This window comes from Anas platyrhynchos, chromosome 1, assembly GCF_047663525.1.
Source record: "Anas platyrhynchos isolate ZD024472 breed Pekin duck chromosome 1, IASCAAS_PekinDuck_T2T, whole genome shotgun sequence".
Classification (NCBI taxonomy): Eukaryota; Metazoa; Chordata; class Aves; order Anseriformes; family Anatidae; genus Anas; species Anas platyrhynchos.
The window spans coordinates 144,462,987-144,482,162 of NC_092587.1; the positions used below are offsets into that span (position 1 = coordinate 144,462,987).

Below are 19,176 nucleotides of genomic sequence, written 5' to 3' on the forward strand. Positions count from 1 at the left end.
TTGATGACTGTGAGTTTTCCTTAAGCATTCGAAGGAAAACAACATTTTAAAAGAGTTTATGTTGGTGTATATTTATGGTTTCAGTATTTACAAAGTATGCTGTTTTCATATATTCTGTTTTTTTGTTTTGTTTTGTTTTGTTTTTTGTAATGGCTCGTTCTGCAGGCTCCATGCAGCTGAATTATTTTCCTCTCATACATCAACTTGTAGTAAAGGCCAATTTATTGGAGTCATTGCAAGCTCATAGTCCTCAGAGGCCCATGTGCTGCAAAGGTTTTCTGGCTGTCAAGAGACCTCTTTCCACTGCCTCCTAGTTGTTTTGGCTCTATGAGAATGGGTGGGCAATATCAAACTAGGATCAAGCAAAACAACTAACCTATGTATTTTCATGAAAGGAAGCAGATGAGAATAATGATTTAACTTGTAGATAGGTACATTTCCAGCACACGTTTGAGTTAGCTTTCAGAAGGCATTCTGGTAATTGCAGAAGGTTTTAAAGGAGGGATTATTGAAATACTCAGTAGAGATTTTTACATTTTTTTTCAATAGGTGACCTAGATGTGAGGTATACAGCTGTCAGCAGCTTTATTTTCCTGCGATTCTTTGCTCCTGCCATTCTTTCTCCAAACCTCTTTCAGCTTACACCACACCATCCTGTAAGTATTGTATCTTTTTTTTTTTCGAGCTCTGTATACGGTTCTGTCACCACAGGCTGTCTGGCAAGATTCTTTCTTCAATTCTTTTAATAGCCTCTAGGAGAAATAGCTTTGTTAGTTCAAAGATCTGCTATGTCTGTCTTGCATACGGAGAATGACTGTATGTGAAGAATTTGGGAGGTGTGGGAGGAACAGTGAACTTCAAGGTCAAACAAGGTAGATGGTCTCGTTTTTACTGCCTTACATTAATGCTGGATTGATTGTCAGCAACAATTGGAGATGTTTTAGATGTTAAGCAACTTATCCAAAACTTTCGGTAGTTGTTTTTACTGGGAGTGGAGAGGACCTGAACAGTCTTTAAGATAGACTTTAGTTTTGCAGGTGATTAGTCTTCAGAGAACCAAGGCAATGGGGTAGCTTAATCTCTTTAGCCAATCACTTCATTGGTCTTCAGAGGACCCAAAGCAATGGGGTGGCTTAAGAGTTGAAAACCTTTAAAAGAAACAGTGTTTTTCTATAGTGTTTTATTGGTCCTTTTCTAATCTTACGTTTATTTTCTACAAGGAGAATAAGAACTAAGAGATGTTTTAAGTATCCAATCCATTTAATCTTGTTTTTCTCTTTCCTAGGATCCTCAGACTTCTCGAACTTTGACACTTATCTCTAAAACCATTCAAACACTGGGCAGCCTATCAAAATCTAAATCTGTAAGTATGTTTTTTTTTTTTTCATTTAAAGGTTTAATTCAGGAAAGTGATTTCTTCTTTAAAGCTTTTATCACTTGTAATTAAACCTTTACAATTCTTGAGTAGCACTAGTTTTAGGCAAAACAATTTTCCTCTGCTTTGATTATAAGCCTCATATGCTCACAGGAAAAATAAGCCTGTCTTAATCTGAACTACATTTTAGTAAAGCAACATTTGTGCCCAACCTAGAAGACTGTTCCAGGGCTTTTCATTCCTTCCTTCTGGAAGAACAGATAGTGATCAGGAAAACCTGTGAAGTTCTCTATTTGCATCTGATACATGATAGCAGCTCCACAGGGTTTTTCAGCTTGTCTCTGCATTTTAAAGCCTTAATTGATAAGAATATCCCAGTAAAGGGAAAGGCAGGGCTTTGCTTTTCACACCAGTTCAGTTTATTGCCAGTCAGGGGTGAAATGAGACCTGGATGCCTATGCTCTGTACTTCTAAATGAAGTAAAACTTGTTTATAAAGGTACCAAACTGCTATATCTGATGATAACTTGGGGTTGCTGGTGGTCTAGTTGCAATTAACCCAGGCAACTGTAGATGAATTTGTACCTCAGTTAAGAGTCCTTTGAGGCAACAGAATTTGTACACTTTTTTTCAGCTTTTAGGACCGGGATTAAAAGCCAAAGCAGAAGCTTGAAGCTTTTGAATAATGCGTTATTAACTGTATTAATTGAGCATCTGGGATGAGTTCTACTACCATTTGAAATAAGGATTTGGTACTACCGAATGTGTGCTGTACAATGGGAAAGTCGCTTTTTGTTTATTTTACCTCTGGCCAGAAAGAAAAACCCCTTATCTGTGGTGGTTTGTCTTATGGTCTACAACTGTTAACAACAATATTTTAGGTATAAACTCTATTATGATATGCATGGTTTTGCTTTTGTATTTCAGGCTAATTTCAAGGAATCCTACATGGCTACTTTTTATGACTATTTCAATGAGCAGAAATACGCAGATGCAGTAAAAAATGTACGTAATGTAAATGTTCTGAATCATCCTTACGTGTTGTTGAAGCTGATGCTCAGAGTCCTAGAATGTGCTGTTTGTAAACTAGGATGTGTGTACTAGAAAAAGCAGGCTCCCAATTATTGTAATTTTGGGAATGCATTAAATTATGTGCATGCCAATATTATAATCTCTTCGGGTCTGCTTCTATTTAATAATTAGGTTGGATCAATAAGCTGCTGCTTATGGGCATGCTTCATACGATGCTGCAGATCTGTCTGAAAATTGCTTAGCCCAAAAGGAATTGAAAGATCTGTGTAACAAAGCAGAAACAGGAAAAGAAGGGCTGGTCATCTGCAGCTTTGCTGCTTAGGAGCATTTGTGCTATTTTTAGTTTACAGCCCAGGAAACCTCCCAAATTCCTCAAGTATCTGCCAGTACCCTTCTGTTTAACTACTTTTACAGTATGTCCTTGTAGCACCGTGTTGGACTAACGTTAAAGATTTTAGTTTGGGTAGTGCTGTACTGCCATTTCATTTATGCTTTTTGTTCACCTTTTAGTTTCTAGATTTAATTTCGTCTTCAGGAAGGAGAGATCACAAGAGCATAGAACAACCTATATTGCTTAAAGAAGGGTAAGCATGCATGTGCCACAAAACCCTCTGAACGTGTACTTGCTACCATTCTGAGGCAGCTTATCTTTTACCCCAACCCTATTCCATCTGTGTGTTCAGAAAAGAGTGTAGGGAAATCATTGTATTGCTGTTTCTACTCTCTGTGGCTGCTCTAGTTCATTTTAACATCCTTTCATTTGTTTTAAACACCTTATATTAAGTGTGTTTTGAAATATATGGAGGAAAAAAGCCTGTAGACCTCAATTAGCACAGTTAATGCAAAATAAATTTAGATCAGCACAGTGTTAAGAACAAGTTTTATTTTTCTTTTTTTAAACCACAGTGAACAAAAGCTGTAAAATTTCACTGTGAATGCAGATACTGAATATCTTGTTGAGGGCAAAGCCTGCAAATGGGATTTGCTTTTGCTGCCCTTTAAAATGCATATGCTAATCATTATCAGGGCCATTTTGAGGAAAATTTATGGTACATTTGGAACAGTTTCTGGTTTCAGTACCTTTCTGTTTTATGGAACCATGTTCTATATGCCATGCTAGTTTTCGAGACTAAATGTTGACATTTTTTTTGTGTTAAAAAATGAGTTAAGATCATCTAAGTGCATTGTTCTTTGGGCTGGGAGGAGGAAAGTAAAAATCCAAATTCTTCCAGTCAGAGCTTAGTAAGCTGAACTCTTGCTGAAAGTAAGCTTTCTTGGTATCTCTGTCACATAAAAATTACATTTTCGGTAAAAACCTGACTGCCACTTCCAGTTAGCCTCAGCAGCTCAGTTCTTTGATGAGGGTCTGTCTCTAGAAGCAAGTTCGTCTGTTTTAATTCTGTACATTTATCATTCTTTTGTTTCTGAAAAGAATTGTATCGTTTGTAACATTTTCCCTCTAACTCTAAAACATTATTTTTTTTTTTTTCTGCCTCTGTCTTTCTTTTGCTCCTGTCTGATTTTTTTCTGTCTTTTCTTGCTCGGCCTGTGGCTGCTGTTGTAAGGACTCTTAAACTAACAGTAAAGAAAGTTGATGGTAATAGTTCGTGCAGGTAAGCTGGTAGGGGCAGTTGGTGCTTTGCTGTAGCTCCTGGCTGACAGCATGTCCTTCCTTCACAGCAGTAGACTTGTCTGACTTACCTTTGGGAAGGAAGCAGTCTGTTTAACAATCCTGAAATGCCTGTGTAAAACCAGCAGAAAACATTTTGTCATTTATTTCTTCCATGTTGACCGAGTCCTTTTTTTTCTTTTCTTTCCTCCTTAATCAAAAACCTGCTGAAAGTAGAGAATTATGGACTTCTATCTGTAGGGAGAGGCTCCAAGAAGCACTGAAATTTGCTTAATAATCAGTGTACATATCCCGAAGAACTCACTGCGATTGGCTAGGAAGTTACACATCAAGTAGCATTCATGTAACTCGTTCTCAAGGCTGCAGAGTAGGCTTCAGCTACTTCAGTCTTTCCTGATGTCTTGCATTATTGCCATGTTGTGTCATGGAGAGTGGGTGGGAATTTTCACAGCCTTTTGTTTGGTTACACTCCAGATTCATTGTCTGGTTAGTGGGGTGTTTGCTTGTCTGTGCAACGTTTTTATTTTATTTCCTTTTCTTTTTTCTTTTTTTTTTTTTTTAAATCTATCCTTCTATTAAGAGTCTCTAGATGGAAAGCTATAGCGTATGTACTTCTGAATGGATGCGTAGTACCAAAGATTTTAGTCACTGGCACTTGGGTTTGCTGGCATTGCTCATGCCATCACTGCTTGGTAGCTGTCTGCTTGTTTCTTTCCAAAAGGAGAACTACAAGAACCTGTCCTGCCTTTCTTGTGGGTGAAAGCTGCATGTTGATGCTTCCAAGCAAAGCTAAGGCAGATCCAAATTCAGGTCCACCACAACAACAAGAAGAAAAAGTTTCTTTGGCCATCCAGCCCTGGAATGGGGCTCATCTTCAACTTCTTTTCCTTCACACTTCTGACTATTTGCTCCAACTTCTCACACATCCTGCTAATATTAGAAACAATTTTATTTTTTTAAATTGACCTTGAAACTTCAGTGGTTTTGAACACTTGACACCTATCTGTGGGACATCAGAGCACATTCTTCCCTCAGCTATGTCAGCTCTGAAAAATTTAACCAGAAATGAAATAATACTGCTCTTAGCTGTGCAGTATGGAGTTTGTGTGTCTCAGCTAGGAAGGCTTAGTAGGAATCTTCAGTTCTAAGTCACCTTATAAGTGTTGGCATAAAAAAAAAAAAAAAAGAGAGAAACTGACTTGCAGAGCATATTGTCCAGCCCATGGATATCTGCTCTTCCCTTGAAATTTGCTTTAACCTTGGAATACAAAGACTGCCACCCCTCAAGTGGGGCCTGGTGATGATCTGAATAATATGGTTGTATTAAATCTTTTGCATGGAATCCGAGAGCAAGGACTGAGACAGCAACTGACCATTTTAAAAATGGGATGAGTGTATAACTATAGCTGATTAACAAAAATTATATATATTTTTGCTCTATACAGTGCTTGCTTTTGCCCATAAAATTTGGATTGGGCAGCAGGCACGAGCCCAGCTGGTCACAAAATAGTTAAAGTCTGAAGGAACTTGGTTTTCTGTTCAAGCTTTAAACAGCCCTGCTGTTCAGTTGGATGCAATGCAATTGTTTCTGACTGAAGATACCCAAAGCAAGAAATAGGATTGGCTGTTCGAAGCATTTTAGCTCTGCTGTTGAAAATCTTCAACCAAATCACTCGCTGTTCAATCTGTGTGCTCTTTGTGCTGCGTAGTGCTTTCCTACCTGATAAAAACTACTCTCTAGCAAGTAGTTTTTACTGCCTCCATTGTACAGTTCTGTGTTTCGCACAGTAGTTAACGTGTAGAGTAGCTGTTATCAACTCCCCTACTGCATACGGATACACGTTTTACACCAAAAGTGAGGCTGAGCAGTATGAAGTCACCAGGCTCTCCAAAGTCACCTTGAAACTTTTGGATTGATTTAGTGGTTAGGAAGGCGGCGGATGCCTCACAGTTCCTTGTAAGCTAATTCAAGTTTGAAATTAATTAAAACTGACAACTCACTAAACGAATGCCTCTTGTCTGCCAAAGAAAAGGGGGTTGTCCTAGCTTTCAATCATCAACTTGCTTTGAATTGCTTATTGAAAACCCATTCCTAACGGCAGCATCAATGTGCAATCGCAAATGGCGTTGTGGAGCATCCTGATTTTTTCTGAAGCATGAGAGTGACTAAAGCATGGCCGGACACCGTCCCTGTGCTCCAGAAGCCTTACGCTTAACCTTTAATGATTAAACATACTCCAAACGTTTTGAGCTTAAAAAAAAAAGAAAGCTTGTAGAGTTGTGTCAGGTTTAGCTGAACCTTTTTCTGCTGTAGCGGGAAATCCTTTAGCTGGATTTGGAACAGAGGAAGAAAGAGCACATGCAGCAGTTCAGCTAATTAACTAGAGTCCCTGTATCCACTACAAATCAAGCTACTTGTCTTGCCCCCCGTATCTAGATCTGGAAAAAGGACAGGCTCAACTAACAGCTGCACTAAACCTATCCAAACGTGACTTTCCTTTCCTTGTCAAGACAAGGCCTCAATAATGAGAAAACACCATGAGTCCCCTCCTAAAGCTTTGTGAGTGCCATCATGTCTGTGTATATCTACATACATGTATTTATGTCTAAATCTATATGCATAAATACATATAAAACATGTATGCATATATATATATGCATATAAGTGTAATATCTGGTCTATTTTAACAACCATGGTCCTGTTTACTATAGGTTCATGATCAAGAGAGCACAAGGAAGGAAACGATTTGGTATGAAAAACTTCAAGAAGAGATGGTTTCGCTTGACAAATCACGAGTTCACCTATCAGAAAAGCAAAGGTAACAAAGGTTTGCCAGGCTTTTTTTTTAAAAAAGACATACATTAAAGCGAAGATTAAATATGAAGATAATGTAAGAACTGAACACTGATATCAGGATCTGTAACTGTAGAAGGCACAGGGCAGAGAAGTCTGTCAGCCTGTATGTTCTTGCCCTTTTTTAGTATATCTGTACTGACTGCTAGAGAAGGCTCCTGGATAGCCCAAGATGATCTAAATTAGCAGAATATTTGATAGTATTTGTTCAGTATTAGTTATTAGCATTATCTGTAGGTTTCACAGTTATTTAGGAGATTGTCTTAGGACACAAAACTCAGGAGCTCAAATACTTTACCCTGGGATTTGGATTTGTATTGAATATTGTCAGATGCATTTCTGCTAGTTCTTATAAATTCTGCAGCATTAGCACAACTGACTGCAGTAGTCAGGGATTTGCAGCTTTGAACCTGCAAATATTTGTTCACTTAATGCTGCCTAATACCAAGAATTCTGCTTTTCACAAATTGATTCTGTTGGTTCAGTAGTATACACCAAATATCACTCCCTTCTATCAAATACATAGATTTAGAGTGAAAAAGATGAGGAAGCATATTCAGATCATATTGGTCACTATCTCACACTCAACTTCGGAATCTTACGTCACCACCATCAAAATATTTCAGCAATTCATAAGAATGATTTATTTCACCTCCTCAGTAAATATTCTGTGCCCTGCTGCAGCAGTCAATTTCTCAGAGATTTGCTAGCATAACGTAGTGCTGCTGAAAGCAGAAATGAAATTAAGGTAATGCTTCAGGACCATGCTGGTAAATCCCTGCTGAGGGAAAGATTTTTTTTTTCTATGCGGTCAAAATGATCTTCAAAGGAACTGAATCAGCATTAAGAATAAGGGCAGAGGGTGAAGTTGAATTGTGAATAAGTTGCTCAGCGTCTATGTATTCGTTCCGCAGGTGATCACCCTCTGTGTAGCATTCCAATTGAAAACATTCTGGCAGTGGAAAGGCTGGAGGAGGAATCCTTTAAAATGAAAAATGTAAGTAGGTCATCTTCATTAACTTACTCGTTAGGCTGGTCTGGATCCACCAGCCTAATCGCCTTTTTCCCTTTTGTAACGTGGATTGGGTTTCTATTGAAAGACGTACAACCACAGCTGCTGCTTCTCTATATAGTAGCAGGAGTTTCCAAAAGTACAGCCCATTCAGATTCTTCACAGTCCAGTCAGCAGTCCTTGGGTTTCGTGATCCGCAGCACACTCAGTCCTGACCGCTGCTGATCAGCTGTCTGGGCTCCACAGTGCTGGGCACAGGTAAGGTAATCGAGTCCCTGCCCTTTCTGTCAGACCTCTCCCTTGGGAAGGAACTGGCTGCTTGTGAGCGATCACAGGCATACACTAGAGATAAAACTTACTGTGTATGGAGAGGAGCTGGGCTATAATTCCAATTATCTCTTCAGTGAAGGAATTCTTTAATTTACACGGAGCCTGCCAGGCTAAAATGCATCCAGAATCTCTCTTTTAATTTAAAAGGTTTATTACAGGGAAAATATCCCTTTATCGTTAACAGTAGAAGATTGTACTGTGAGCATGAACAGAAACTGTGGGGTTTTTTGGATGCTTCAAGTCACTATTGACTAGGAAATGAAGGTGACTACATCCATTCCGGAAAGTAAGGTTCCCAGTCTTTCCATAAGCAGTAGAAAATACCATTGTCACCTTCTCCTGGTGAGATTTATATTCCCATTTATCTTGCCATACATAAATAGAATGCTGCAGCAAGGACTGAATTCTCAAGACACCACAGCAGATGTATTGGCGATGGATATTCCATCATGGGTGCTAAGTGTGATTAAAGATACACGTTTTCTATAAATATTCTCTGTGTATCTGTGCTCTGAATTGTACCAAATCTATTTTTATTGCTCTGATAAAGCTGCGTGTCTGGCAGGAAGGCTGCGCATCGCCTTTCAAGCGGCCTTCATCTTCCTTAAGCACACTGTGGCCCAGAGAGTGCCTCGAAGTATTTCTCAGGTCTGGTGTGTTGTACGAGAAGCAACTGGTGGTTTTGACAGTGTAAAGGTCTTGCAACCACTTGAAATTCTTGGCTTAGTTGTTGCCATATGCTAGTTCACTTAGCTTGGTATCCCCTTACACAAAGCCCTACCCTTTAAGTTTATCCCTTTGTTGTAATGCAGCAGGCTCCATTTACCCCTTCAGGACATCGAAATTCTCTTCCCTGTCGCTGTGTGTTAACAGAGACACGAGCTGCACACTGCTGTCTTCCTCTTCCCTTCCTTCCTTTCCCATTCCCCAAACTCGGATTGCCAGCCATGTCCTGAAAAGTCGTACTAAAAGGCCTCTTTTAGTGGTGTGCATTTTGGCAGTGCTGGACTGATACTCACAGCTCATCCACTGCTGTTACGCAGAGACCTTTGTGCCTTTCTAATTACTGTCTAGTGTCTGTGGGGATACTAAACCCAGGGAAATGACTGTTGGAGCTTCTGTTTCCTGCTGTAAGTGATGTTGTAATTACAAGACAGCTGTTCATTCGCAAATTAGCAAGTATATTTGCAAGCAGTTTTGAAGGATGTGCACCTGAAAATGTACCAAGGGAAGGAGAGATGGTGCCTGGTGCCAGCCTGCAACATTCTCCAGACCTTCCAGTGCAGAATTCAGGCCAATATTTCAGGTCTTTGTATTACACAAAGGTGAATTTCAGTTTTCTTAGAATATCCTGAGTCAGAAGATCGTAGAATCCAACTCCTGTGTCTACACAGGACCAGCCCACACCCCCAAAATTGACGTTTTATGCCCTTTTGTTTTTGCTTTCTGAAGTAGAAGAGAAGAACCAGCTGTTTGGAAAATAATATTCCAAATTATGTGGGCAGTGCTATGACGAATAGCTTGAATAATCAAATGGGAAAGTAGAATGGGAAAAGGATAATTTGAGAATATCTGACTGAGGAAAACCCATAAATATTACGTATTTGCAGAAGGTAAAGGAAATGGCAGGTGTTCATCATCAAGCAATAAGGCTGGACATCAGAAACTTGCCTCTTCAAGGGGAAGAAAAGAAAGGCAATTGTGCCATCTTGGAGCAGAAGCTGTTTTGGACAGGCAGGGGAAGCTTTATTTTAGATTTTGAGTGCCCGAGCCATAAGGCAGAATTAACGTGTAGGAATTTGAACCACCCCCAGGCAATTAAAGAGAAACAGAGAAAATGCATTGCTGTGATTTGCTAACAGCAGCTATGGCTGGGTGCGGAAGAGTGGAAGTTCCTAAAAGGAAAGAATCATGCTGAAGTGTTAAAAAGACTACAGATACAGCAGTTAAAGCAAAGCTGTCCCAAAGGTTGGATCCAGACTCTGATTTTGCGTCTTTCCTGCCTCCTTCTGACGAGCATTTCCCTTCAGCCCTGCACTGCTTCCTTCTGCCAGCCATCCAAAACTTGGAGCTGCGGCATTACTAAAATTGTGTCCCCAAGGCTTGCAGAGGCCCAACCAGCAAGTTGATATTAGCTGCTTGCAAATCATCACCTCAAGGAACAGTATCTTGTTCCTTGTACCAGGTGAAAGGTCTTCTTGTTTTAAGGGCACACTCGCTTTCTTGATTTTGTGTTTAACTGTATTTATTGGGGCATTCTGCATTTTGTTTTCACTTCAGTAAATCGTTAGCCTGAGCCCGGTCCTAGGTTCACCAACTCAATCGGGTGGTTCATTCTGTGGTTTACTTATGTGTTTGCAGATGTTCCAGGTGATCCAGCCTGAAAGAAGAGTCCTGTACATCCAAGCAAATAACTGCGTGGAGGCCAAGGACTGGATCGACATCCTCACCAAAGTCAGCCAGTGCAACAAGAAGCGCCTGACGGTCTACCATCCCTCCGCCTACCTTAACGGCCACTGGCTTTGCTGTAAAGCCACTGCAGATAACACTCCTGGCTGCACGCCCTGCACAGGGTAAGGCTCGGTACCGTGCTGTTGGTCTGGATACTGCCAGGGCCATGTGTGTCAGTGCACCAGACATGCAGGCAGTGTCTTGTTCTCAGAGGCCCTCTGTGTTGTCACTTCTGACGCTGTCGGTATCTGCAAATCAAAATGTTGAACTTTGTAGAGTTCAAAACATCGATAGGAGTTGATTGTGGCATAAAATATTTTCATTCTGATCGTTTGCCACTAGCAAATATGCCAGACGTCCCTTCAGCATTTTGTTTGTCAATTTCTGAAACAAAGATCGTGTCTGGATTTAATTCTGAACTGATCTTTTCTGAGCAGGGTCTCTGTTAAATGAAGAGTCTGCTTCCCAGGAAGCTATTTCTGTCTAAACTGAGAGAAGCAACAAGTCTGTAGTGGTAGTTAGTCTCAGAATAGAAGACCTGGATGGCTGGGAATTCAGTGCTCTGGCTCCTCCATCTGGTTATAGTAGATTAATTCACCAGAATGGCTATTGGCACAGTCTTCTCTTCCAAGTCAGAGTGAGAGCACGCTGGATAAACCCAGGCATAAAGAAGTTTGAACCTGCCTACCTTTTCTCTCGGGAACAGTAGGAAGTTTTGTGCTCCATTCCATATATTTTGTTGGCTTCCATGAGTACTTGCTTTTAAACATGGAAGTCATGGGTTTTCATCCTTGTTAAGTGTTTTTTGTGCCATAATACACTGTTTAACATCTACCTTCTGCCTCTCTTCCTGACCCTTACAGAGGCCTGCCTGCAAATATACAACTGGATATAGATGGAGATAGAGAAACTGAGCGCATCTACTCTCTGTTCAACTTGTATATGCCAAAATTGGAGAAAATGCAAGGTAAGGGGGAAAGATCTTTGCACCTCTGATACGCCTAGCAAGGCAAAAACACCTCTGAGAAATTGTATGTTTCAGCTAGACCAACCTTGCAGATCAAATCCCGATTAGCCCTTAGTTAATGTTTCCCTTTCTGCTGCCTTGAGGCGGTTGTATGGATTATTTTTGGCGCAGCGTGCAGTCTCGTAGTCTGTACAAAGTTCTTTGCATAATAAGCAGTTGTCTGAAATACGGTCTTAAACCGCAGCATCCTAAAATAGAGCGGTTGGAGAGCATAGTTCGGATACTCTGGATTGACAAATCGGAGCGTGGACTAAACCAGAAGTTTACTGAGCCCGAAAAGAAGCACCCGCAAAGTTGAGGTGTCAGTGGAACATGGTTTTATGTTACCAGAAGCCACGTGCACATTCCCTGCTTCAGATCCCCAGAACAGGATGGATCCAAACGGCTTCCCTCGACAGGCTCTTCCAGAATTATCAACAAAAGATGATCCTTGGGTGTCTGGAGTAATGAGGAGTGAAGTTTGGGCTGGGAACGGTTAAGAGCTAGGGGGACAAAGAAGTGATATAAAGGATAAAAGAAAGAAGAGACAGCAGAGGAAGTTAATACTGGTGGGCATGCCAAGGAAAGTATCCGGTGTACACGGTGCCAGACGAGAAATCCCAATTTAGCACAGGGAGTGGCAGGGAAGCCTTCGCTGTGGCACTGATCTTTAAATAGCACTCTGTTTTATAAAACGAGATATGCCGGTGGTGTCAAACACGGATTGGAAAGCGCTTTAATCCAGCCCTGGCCACCACGCAATTGCAAACTGCAGATCCTCCACCACTTCCGAGCTGTCTGAACCAGTGCCCGGCCTGCCCCTGGAACGAATCCTCCCTGCCAGAGCCAGCGTCCAGTTTCAGTGTCAGGGGAAAGGACGCGGGGCTGGCACAGGCAGTGCAGCAAGGGGCAGGTAACTCGACAGCTGGGACTGGAAGAGCAGCACAGCCAGACAGCTCAGGCCAAAGAGTGAAATTCTCTCTTTCTAACTGCTCACCTACAATGCCAAAGCAGATGACAGAATGAATGTGTTGCAGTTGTCCTTGTAAGCAGTGTCCTGATGTCTTACCAGGAAGGCTCCCTGGTAGGGTAAGGTGGTAATATCAGGACTTGCCCTTCTTTGAGTATTTCTGTAGCAGGTGCAGAAATCATGCCATATTGTCCTCATGCTTGTTGTGTGAATCTTTTGGGGGCAAAGTTGTAAAAACATCTTCCGTGACTACTTCAAACTGAAAGCTGATACCTATTCCTGCACTTTTATTTTTTCCCCAGAGGCCTGCGGCAGCAAATCTGTGTATGATGGGCCTGAAGAGGAAGAATATTCTACATTCATCATTGATGACCCTAAAGAGACATATAAAACACTAAAGCTGATTATTGAAGGTGTCGGAACTTTAGAGCAGGAGCACGCTCAGTATAAGAGGGATAAATTTAAGAAGACAAAGTATGGAAGCCAGTAAGTATGGGCTGTCACAACAGGTTAACGCTCTGGGGAAATGGTATTTCCCTTGCTTGTGTTCTGGCCTTCATATTCATGTTCCAAAGAGACACTGAAAATACATAGGAAGTAAGATTTTGACTTAGTATATCACAATATTTTAAATATTTAAAGCATAAGGAATTTTTAAATGCTTATTTTTCAACTCATAAAAGTAATTCATAAAAGTAAGTGTGATTGTTTTTAATTTTGAGCCCGTGCTCATGAAACATGCAGTAAATACCAGAAGGGACATGTATTTATGGGTTTGTTTCTGAGAGTTGGTATAAAGGTGGGAAGAACGGTTGGAACAGCCACATGGCCTTAGTTTGTGTCCACATAAATAAAGGAGTGCTCTTTGCATCTCTGACCAAAAATAAATAAAAGCAGGGAACAATTCAGCAACCAGTCAGTTCTTCCAATGCAAGGAAGGTGCAGTTTGTAATTACAACTTTGATAATCAAACTTTAGGAAAAGGTTTTGTCTGTTTTGTTGTGTTCTGACGTTCTGGTTTCTTGGCAGAAAATTCTCTATATAATTTGTTGTTGTTGCTGTTAATTCTAGAGAACATCCCATTGGTGACAAGAGCTTCCAGACTTACATCAGGCAGCAGTCGGAGATCTCAGCGCATTCCATATGAAGTGCAAAGGACACACCACAGACAGTGCTGAAGGGTGAAGCTGAACAGCAAAGCAAAAGGGAAGCCACACATGTAGCAAAACGTATGGATAAGTGTCAAGCTTACAAACTCGGAGACTTGCTGAACATACTGTCTTTTCAAGGAACTGTTATAATAGTTGCTATGCACTTTATTCATCTGGTTATTGACAGATGATGAAACTCTGCCTTCTAGGCAGCTGTTGTCACGTGTATTTTTAAATTCGCTTTGGTTTCTTGGAATCTAGTGATCAGTTCAATGATCAAGGTGTGTGGACTTCATCTTGACAACTCCCATGCAACTCCTTACGTTTCAGAAACCGAGCGTGCTGCTGATATGCAGCATTTTCTAGAATTGTTGTTTGTTACTGTTTTTGTTCCTGATTCATGTATATTATGCCACACCCCTGCGTGCTCTCTTAGGAACAGCTTAGTAACACTTGGCTTTTCATGCCTGCATTTAGAACAGAAGCAGAGGAAAAAAAACCTCTGGTGTAATCTCTTTCATTGTAGCTTGTATTATGAGCAGGCCAAGGAGCAGACCTTTTGTTTTTACAGCAGCATAATTTTTTTTGCTAAATGTGCACAATTTTTAATAGAAATTCAGATCTGAATGGTACTCTTGATATTTTTGAGATACAAAGTCATTTCTCCAGCCGCAGTCAGTAGACTTTGCTTCTGAAGATGAAATCCCAGTGGTGTAATAAAACTGACTCTCAGAAATGTGAGCAAGAAAGAAATGAACTCATGTCAGAGCCACTCGTCTCTTTTTATACAGCCCAACAATGGCAATGTTTGAAAGTCTGCCAGCCGAAAGGTGAAGTGAGCTGATTTTGATGACCTTTTTACCGCCACAGCACGAAGGCTGAATGGAAGACAGGCCTGGCAGCTGAGACACATTGAGTCCCGGGCACAAAAGCTGTCAAGATGGCTTTTATGTGAAAGGATGTTTAAGCACTGGAGTCCACGTTACCCTAGTACCACTCGCTTTTCTGGAAAATAGATTTCTAGCTTTCCCAAACTGGTTTTAAACACTTTTTTTTTTTTTTTTTGAGAGGGAGAGAGACCTGCTAAAGGCTACTTAGTGTATTAACACATGTAATGGTAACTCGTTAATGTTCTGAGTGTATTAAAAACGGAATGAGCTGCGTATCTCACTAATACCAACACAAGTCGTTAGGGAGGGGAATAAAGATCTGCTAAATACGAGACATATATTTATGTAAGCTGTTTAGTTGTACTCAGTAACCTTCCTCTGTATAAGGGTCTGATTTACAAGACGTCTGGCTTTGATGTCACGGAAGCCTGCATGATGGACTTGAAGCTTCTGTGGCCTGGAGCTAGTGCTGGTTTGATGCTAAATTGGGACAGAAAGCATCCAGCTGTCAGCTCAATGTGAACGTAGCTGGATCTTTGCTGGAGGTCTTACAGAGTAACTCTCCACCCTGTCCTTGCACCTGATGTGACTTGAGATGGCCGAATGACCTTGAATGCCTCCGTTTCTTAGTGATGCTCTTAGGAATGAGGTTTTCTTTTTGTTTGAGTATGCAGTAGACCACCTCCTAGCAGACAATAAACCATCTTTTATTCGTCTTCGCCCAGCAGACTGGGGAAAGGGAAATACCGCGTCGCAGAGGTGCATTTTGGACTCCAAGCTTTTAGCTGCCATGAACTGCAATTTTTAACCTGTATTTGTAACTTAATATTGTTTATAAAATACTAATGACCTGTTACGTGTGTTCTACTTGCCAATTAAAAGAAATGTTTTATTTCTGAAGGCTGCGTGTGCATCTGGAGTCTCCTTAGGTTCCTAATGGTCACCCAGGGGTGCTGTTGGCTGGCACAGCGTCAGCTGGTTGGAGTTGGGCTGTGGATGGAGCAGTTTTTGCCCAGCTTCACATCGGCCTTTTCAGCTGGTTCTTTGTGTTATTACCTAGTTGCTGGTGCATGGAGCATGCCATGGTGTTTGCAGAAGTGTTCTTTAGTGTCTACTGGAGGTCTCAAGAGTTTACCAGTCCTCCTTGGGGACTCACGTGAGTGAAGCTTTGGCTCTGAGGTGCTCTGTGACTGTCACCCGAACAGACACGAGCGTTTCCGAGAAGTGTCTAGAGGAAACCTGCTGCAGACCCACACCAGCTGAGCGACCGTGGTGGTTTAGCTGGTAGACCGCAGCTGAAAAAGAAAACCAAGCTGACGGTGGACAGCTCAACACCGGCCTCTATGAAGGTGAACTCAACCACAATACGCAAGGGTGTGCTTCTGCCGAGGAGTTTTCAACCATTATGTAAAATCGAGGTTTTTAGTAAATCTGATAGTAAACTGACAGCGGATTTGTAAGAAATGGAAGATTTATAAATGCAGAATTACTGTAACACTGTTCTCAGGTCTGTCTGCCTTCCACTCAGCCTCATTCTGTGTATACAAAGATGTCCTGCTAACCCCTCTTGCCTTGCTGCTGTTTATTCCTTGCAGTGATATCTCCACCTGTCGCTGTAGGCTCTTGATTTCCCAGGGAGGCACAGCTGGTGCCCGGGAGAGCCAGAAGCTTTAACCAGTGGAATCGTGGAGACCGAGAGGGCTTAAAATGAGCACCTTGATTTCCGGGTACTGCATCAGGGCACAACCCCCTTGCTGCCTGGTTCCTGTGTCTGAGTTTCCTATGGTGATTTTCAGCACTCTTAGCCTCGGCAAATATCTGGAAATCTTGAATTTTTGAGTGCCGGGAGACCAAGCACAGTTCATTCTTGTGGAGCTTCTCCTGGCGTCATACAGCCATGGCAGTGCTTAAGTCAACAGGAAACCTTTGGAAGTCGCTTCTCTATGGCATGACGTGGCATGGTGGGTTGATGAGAGGGTTGTGGGCACCAGGAGCGACAAGCCTTGCACGTGCCGACGGCTTCTCCAAGCTCTGGTGGCACCAGTGGCTCTTGGTTCTTCGCTCAATAAGGAAAGAAATTGGTGGGAGCTCGTGTGTAGCTCGGCTGTAATTCCTGCTCCCCTGCAGGAGCCCTGCTCTTGGCAGCTGTGACACCCTATGCCTGCGATGGCAATGAGCGGAGAGGCTGGCAGCTGAGGAAAGCAGCTTTTATAAATAGCCGGGCTGGGCCGCGATGGCTGGAGACACACGTGCTCGGCCTCCTGCTGCACCACGGTGCGAGGAAGGCTGCTCCATAGTCTTCATCAGTCAGCAGGGGGAAGGCTTTCCCTGTGAATATGTCTTGTGTAAGTGTGACAGTGCTCTGTTGCCGAACCAGTCAGTCCCTGACGCCCCACTGACACCCCCAGGAAACGAGATTGGTGCCCCAAATCACCTCAGAGACAGCCCCAAGGCAGAGGAGATGGGATCTGTCCCTGCGACCCTGCCTCCGGCCTGTGGTGTCACGGGGCCTCCTCAGGCCGCTAGGTGGGGGTGCTCCCATGCAGGATCCATCCCGCAGCCCCACCGCTCTCATTTGTTGTTGTCCCCAGCTGCTAATTAAAACTGGAAAGCAAAGCTTCAGGTTTGTTCATAAATGGCCTCACGCAGAGGACTAGCACCTGTTAGGTGACACGGTGAGAGGTGTGGATGGAGGGGCCGTGTCTCAGCCCAAACTGACACTGGGGTCCTGCTGCTGGTCCCTCTCACGCTTATTTTCTGTGGGCTACATGTCCCCGTGCTCTTCCATCAGGGGATTTTTATATCAGTTTTGGTGAGAAGTGCTGGGGAAATGCAGGAGGAAGGTTCGTCTCGCAGCAGAGAAGTGTGTGTGCGCCCAGGCTGTGCTTTTCAGCGTGCAAAAGCCTGTGAGAGGGAGAAGTCAGTGTTAAACACGCTGTCCTTTCTTCTGCCATCTGCCTTGTTTTTGCTGTGACAGACAGAGGTGAGATTGCACCAGATTTCCACTCAGCAGCAAGTCAAGAGGCCATTTCCCTCTACCAACAGCTGTCCGTGTACCTCAACACGTTTCCGAAGGCTGGGGAAGCTCTCCTGGGCAGAAAGCTTTTCCACGAATGCAAAGCTCTCCAGGTTTGGCAACTGAAAAGGATGAGAGAAAATTTATTTCCAAGAGACCTGATGGAGCATAAATCTTTGCCCCTTTGTACCTTGCTGCTTTCATGGGCAACTGAGAGCAGGGCTGTGTGCTCTAGGAGCAGGTTGGGTTTTGCTTTAAACACTCAGCACCATGCACTGGACAAACCTTTTCCTCGGGCAGTGAGAAACCCACAGCTGATGCTTGGCAAACAGAGGGAGAGTCAGGTTGGATGCTGAGGGCTCGGTGGTTGATGCTTTGCCCCGAGCAATCCCCCAGCACCCTGTCTTCTCCTCTCCCCTGTGCCACTCTCCTGCCTGAGGTCTTTGGGAGATGCCTCCTTGAAATGCGAGGGGCAGCGCTGCTCTACCCGAATACCTCACCCCTGAATAGCTCTAACCAGCCTCGCAGCTGCCGATGGAAAGAGCTTTTCATTCGGCGGCCTTTCTTTTCCTATTCTTCTCCCTGAGATCATTTTTACCGGAGGAAACGTGTCAGTCGCAGCGCCGGGCTCGCGGGGGGCCGGCCAGGCGTCTCTGCAGGCTGGGTTTCCTCACCCTATTCCGAGCGACCGATCCGCTTGGCAGCTGCCTGTGAAAAAAAAAAAACAAGGCTGAGAGGCTGCCGTGGAGGAAAGTGGACGTCCTGCAGGCCATTATCTGATGTTTTCCAGACGACGTCTCTGTCTGGCAGCAAGCTGCACTCCTCTCTGCTCCTTCAGCATCTTCAAAAGGCGGATAAAGGAATTGGGCCCGCTTCTCCAGGGGCAGGTTTGCCAATTCTGGTTCCAACTATTTCATCACGGGCTCGGCTAACAACCACATTAACCCCTCGGGCTACGGCTCCCAGTCTGCTGCCCATTTAAGCTTGTAAAGTTTGTTTCAAGCCCCTGCTTCCCACTTCCCTGCCCTCTGAGCCTGTCCAGCGTTGTGTGTTCACCCCCCTGCCATGGGGAGCTGTGCAGGCAGCACTGGTGGAAAGCACGATGTGAGCATCCTCTGTCAGACGCTGGATGTCACGTAGGAGCTTAGAGGGGAAAAAAAAAAAAGACCAAGAAACACAGGCATGGCCCGACTCATCAGCACAACTTAATTACCACAGTGGTTAACCCCGTCTCTTGCTGTGAGCGGCTCGGTGGTGCTACCTCATGGCCAGAGGGAAATCTACTTTGGCCTTCCAGTCTCACTTTTTTTTTGGTTATTTCTCTTGCAAGTGGTTTGGTGTGAGAGGTCCGAAGGTGGGAGCGTGGTGTGTCCCCCGTTCAGTGCTGTGATGAGCTACCTGTGGCTGCTGCAGAGGCACGGCCTGTGGCAACCTGAGGGCTGAAACCTGTGGAGAGAGGC

At 43.2% G+C, this 19,176-nt stretch overlaps 1 protein-coding gene across 4 annotated transcripts in view; it reads left to right on the forward strand.

Annotated features, from left to right (window-relative positions):
• Window positions 1-15,600, forward strand: part of RASA3 (RAS p21 protein activator 3) — a 141,154-nt gene extending 125,554 nt beyond the window's left edge. For all 4 annotated transcript variants that reach the window (XM_027444699.3, XM_072031634.1, XM_027444691.3 and 1 more), the window contains 10 exons: window positions 550-656; window positions 1,286-1,363; window positions 2,302-2,379; window positions 2,917-2,990; window positions 6,749-6,855; window positions 7,805-7,887; window positions 10,594-10,805; window positions 11,547-11,650; window positions 12,962-13,145; window positions 13,731-15,600. In XM_027444699.3, coding sequence (XP_027300500.1) covers window positions 550-656; window positions 1,286-1,363; window positions 2,302-2,379; window positions 2,917-2,990; window positions 6,749-6,855; window positions 7,805-7,887; window positions 10,594-10,805; window positions 11,547-11,650; window positions 12,962-13,145; window positions 13,731-13,806 — 1,103 coding nt within the window. In that variant the 3' untranslated portion in view covers window positions 13,807-15,600. The remainder of the gene's footprint in view (window positions 1-549; window positions 657-1,285; window positions 1,364-2,301; window positions 2,380-2,916; window positions 2,991-6,748; window positions 6,856-7,804; window positions 7,888-10,593; window positions 10,806-11,546; window positions 11,651-12,961; window positions 13,146-13,730) is intronic.
• The last annotated feature ends 3,576 nt before the right edge of the window (window positions 15,601-19,176 follow it).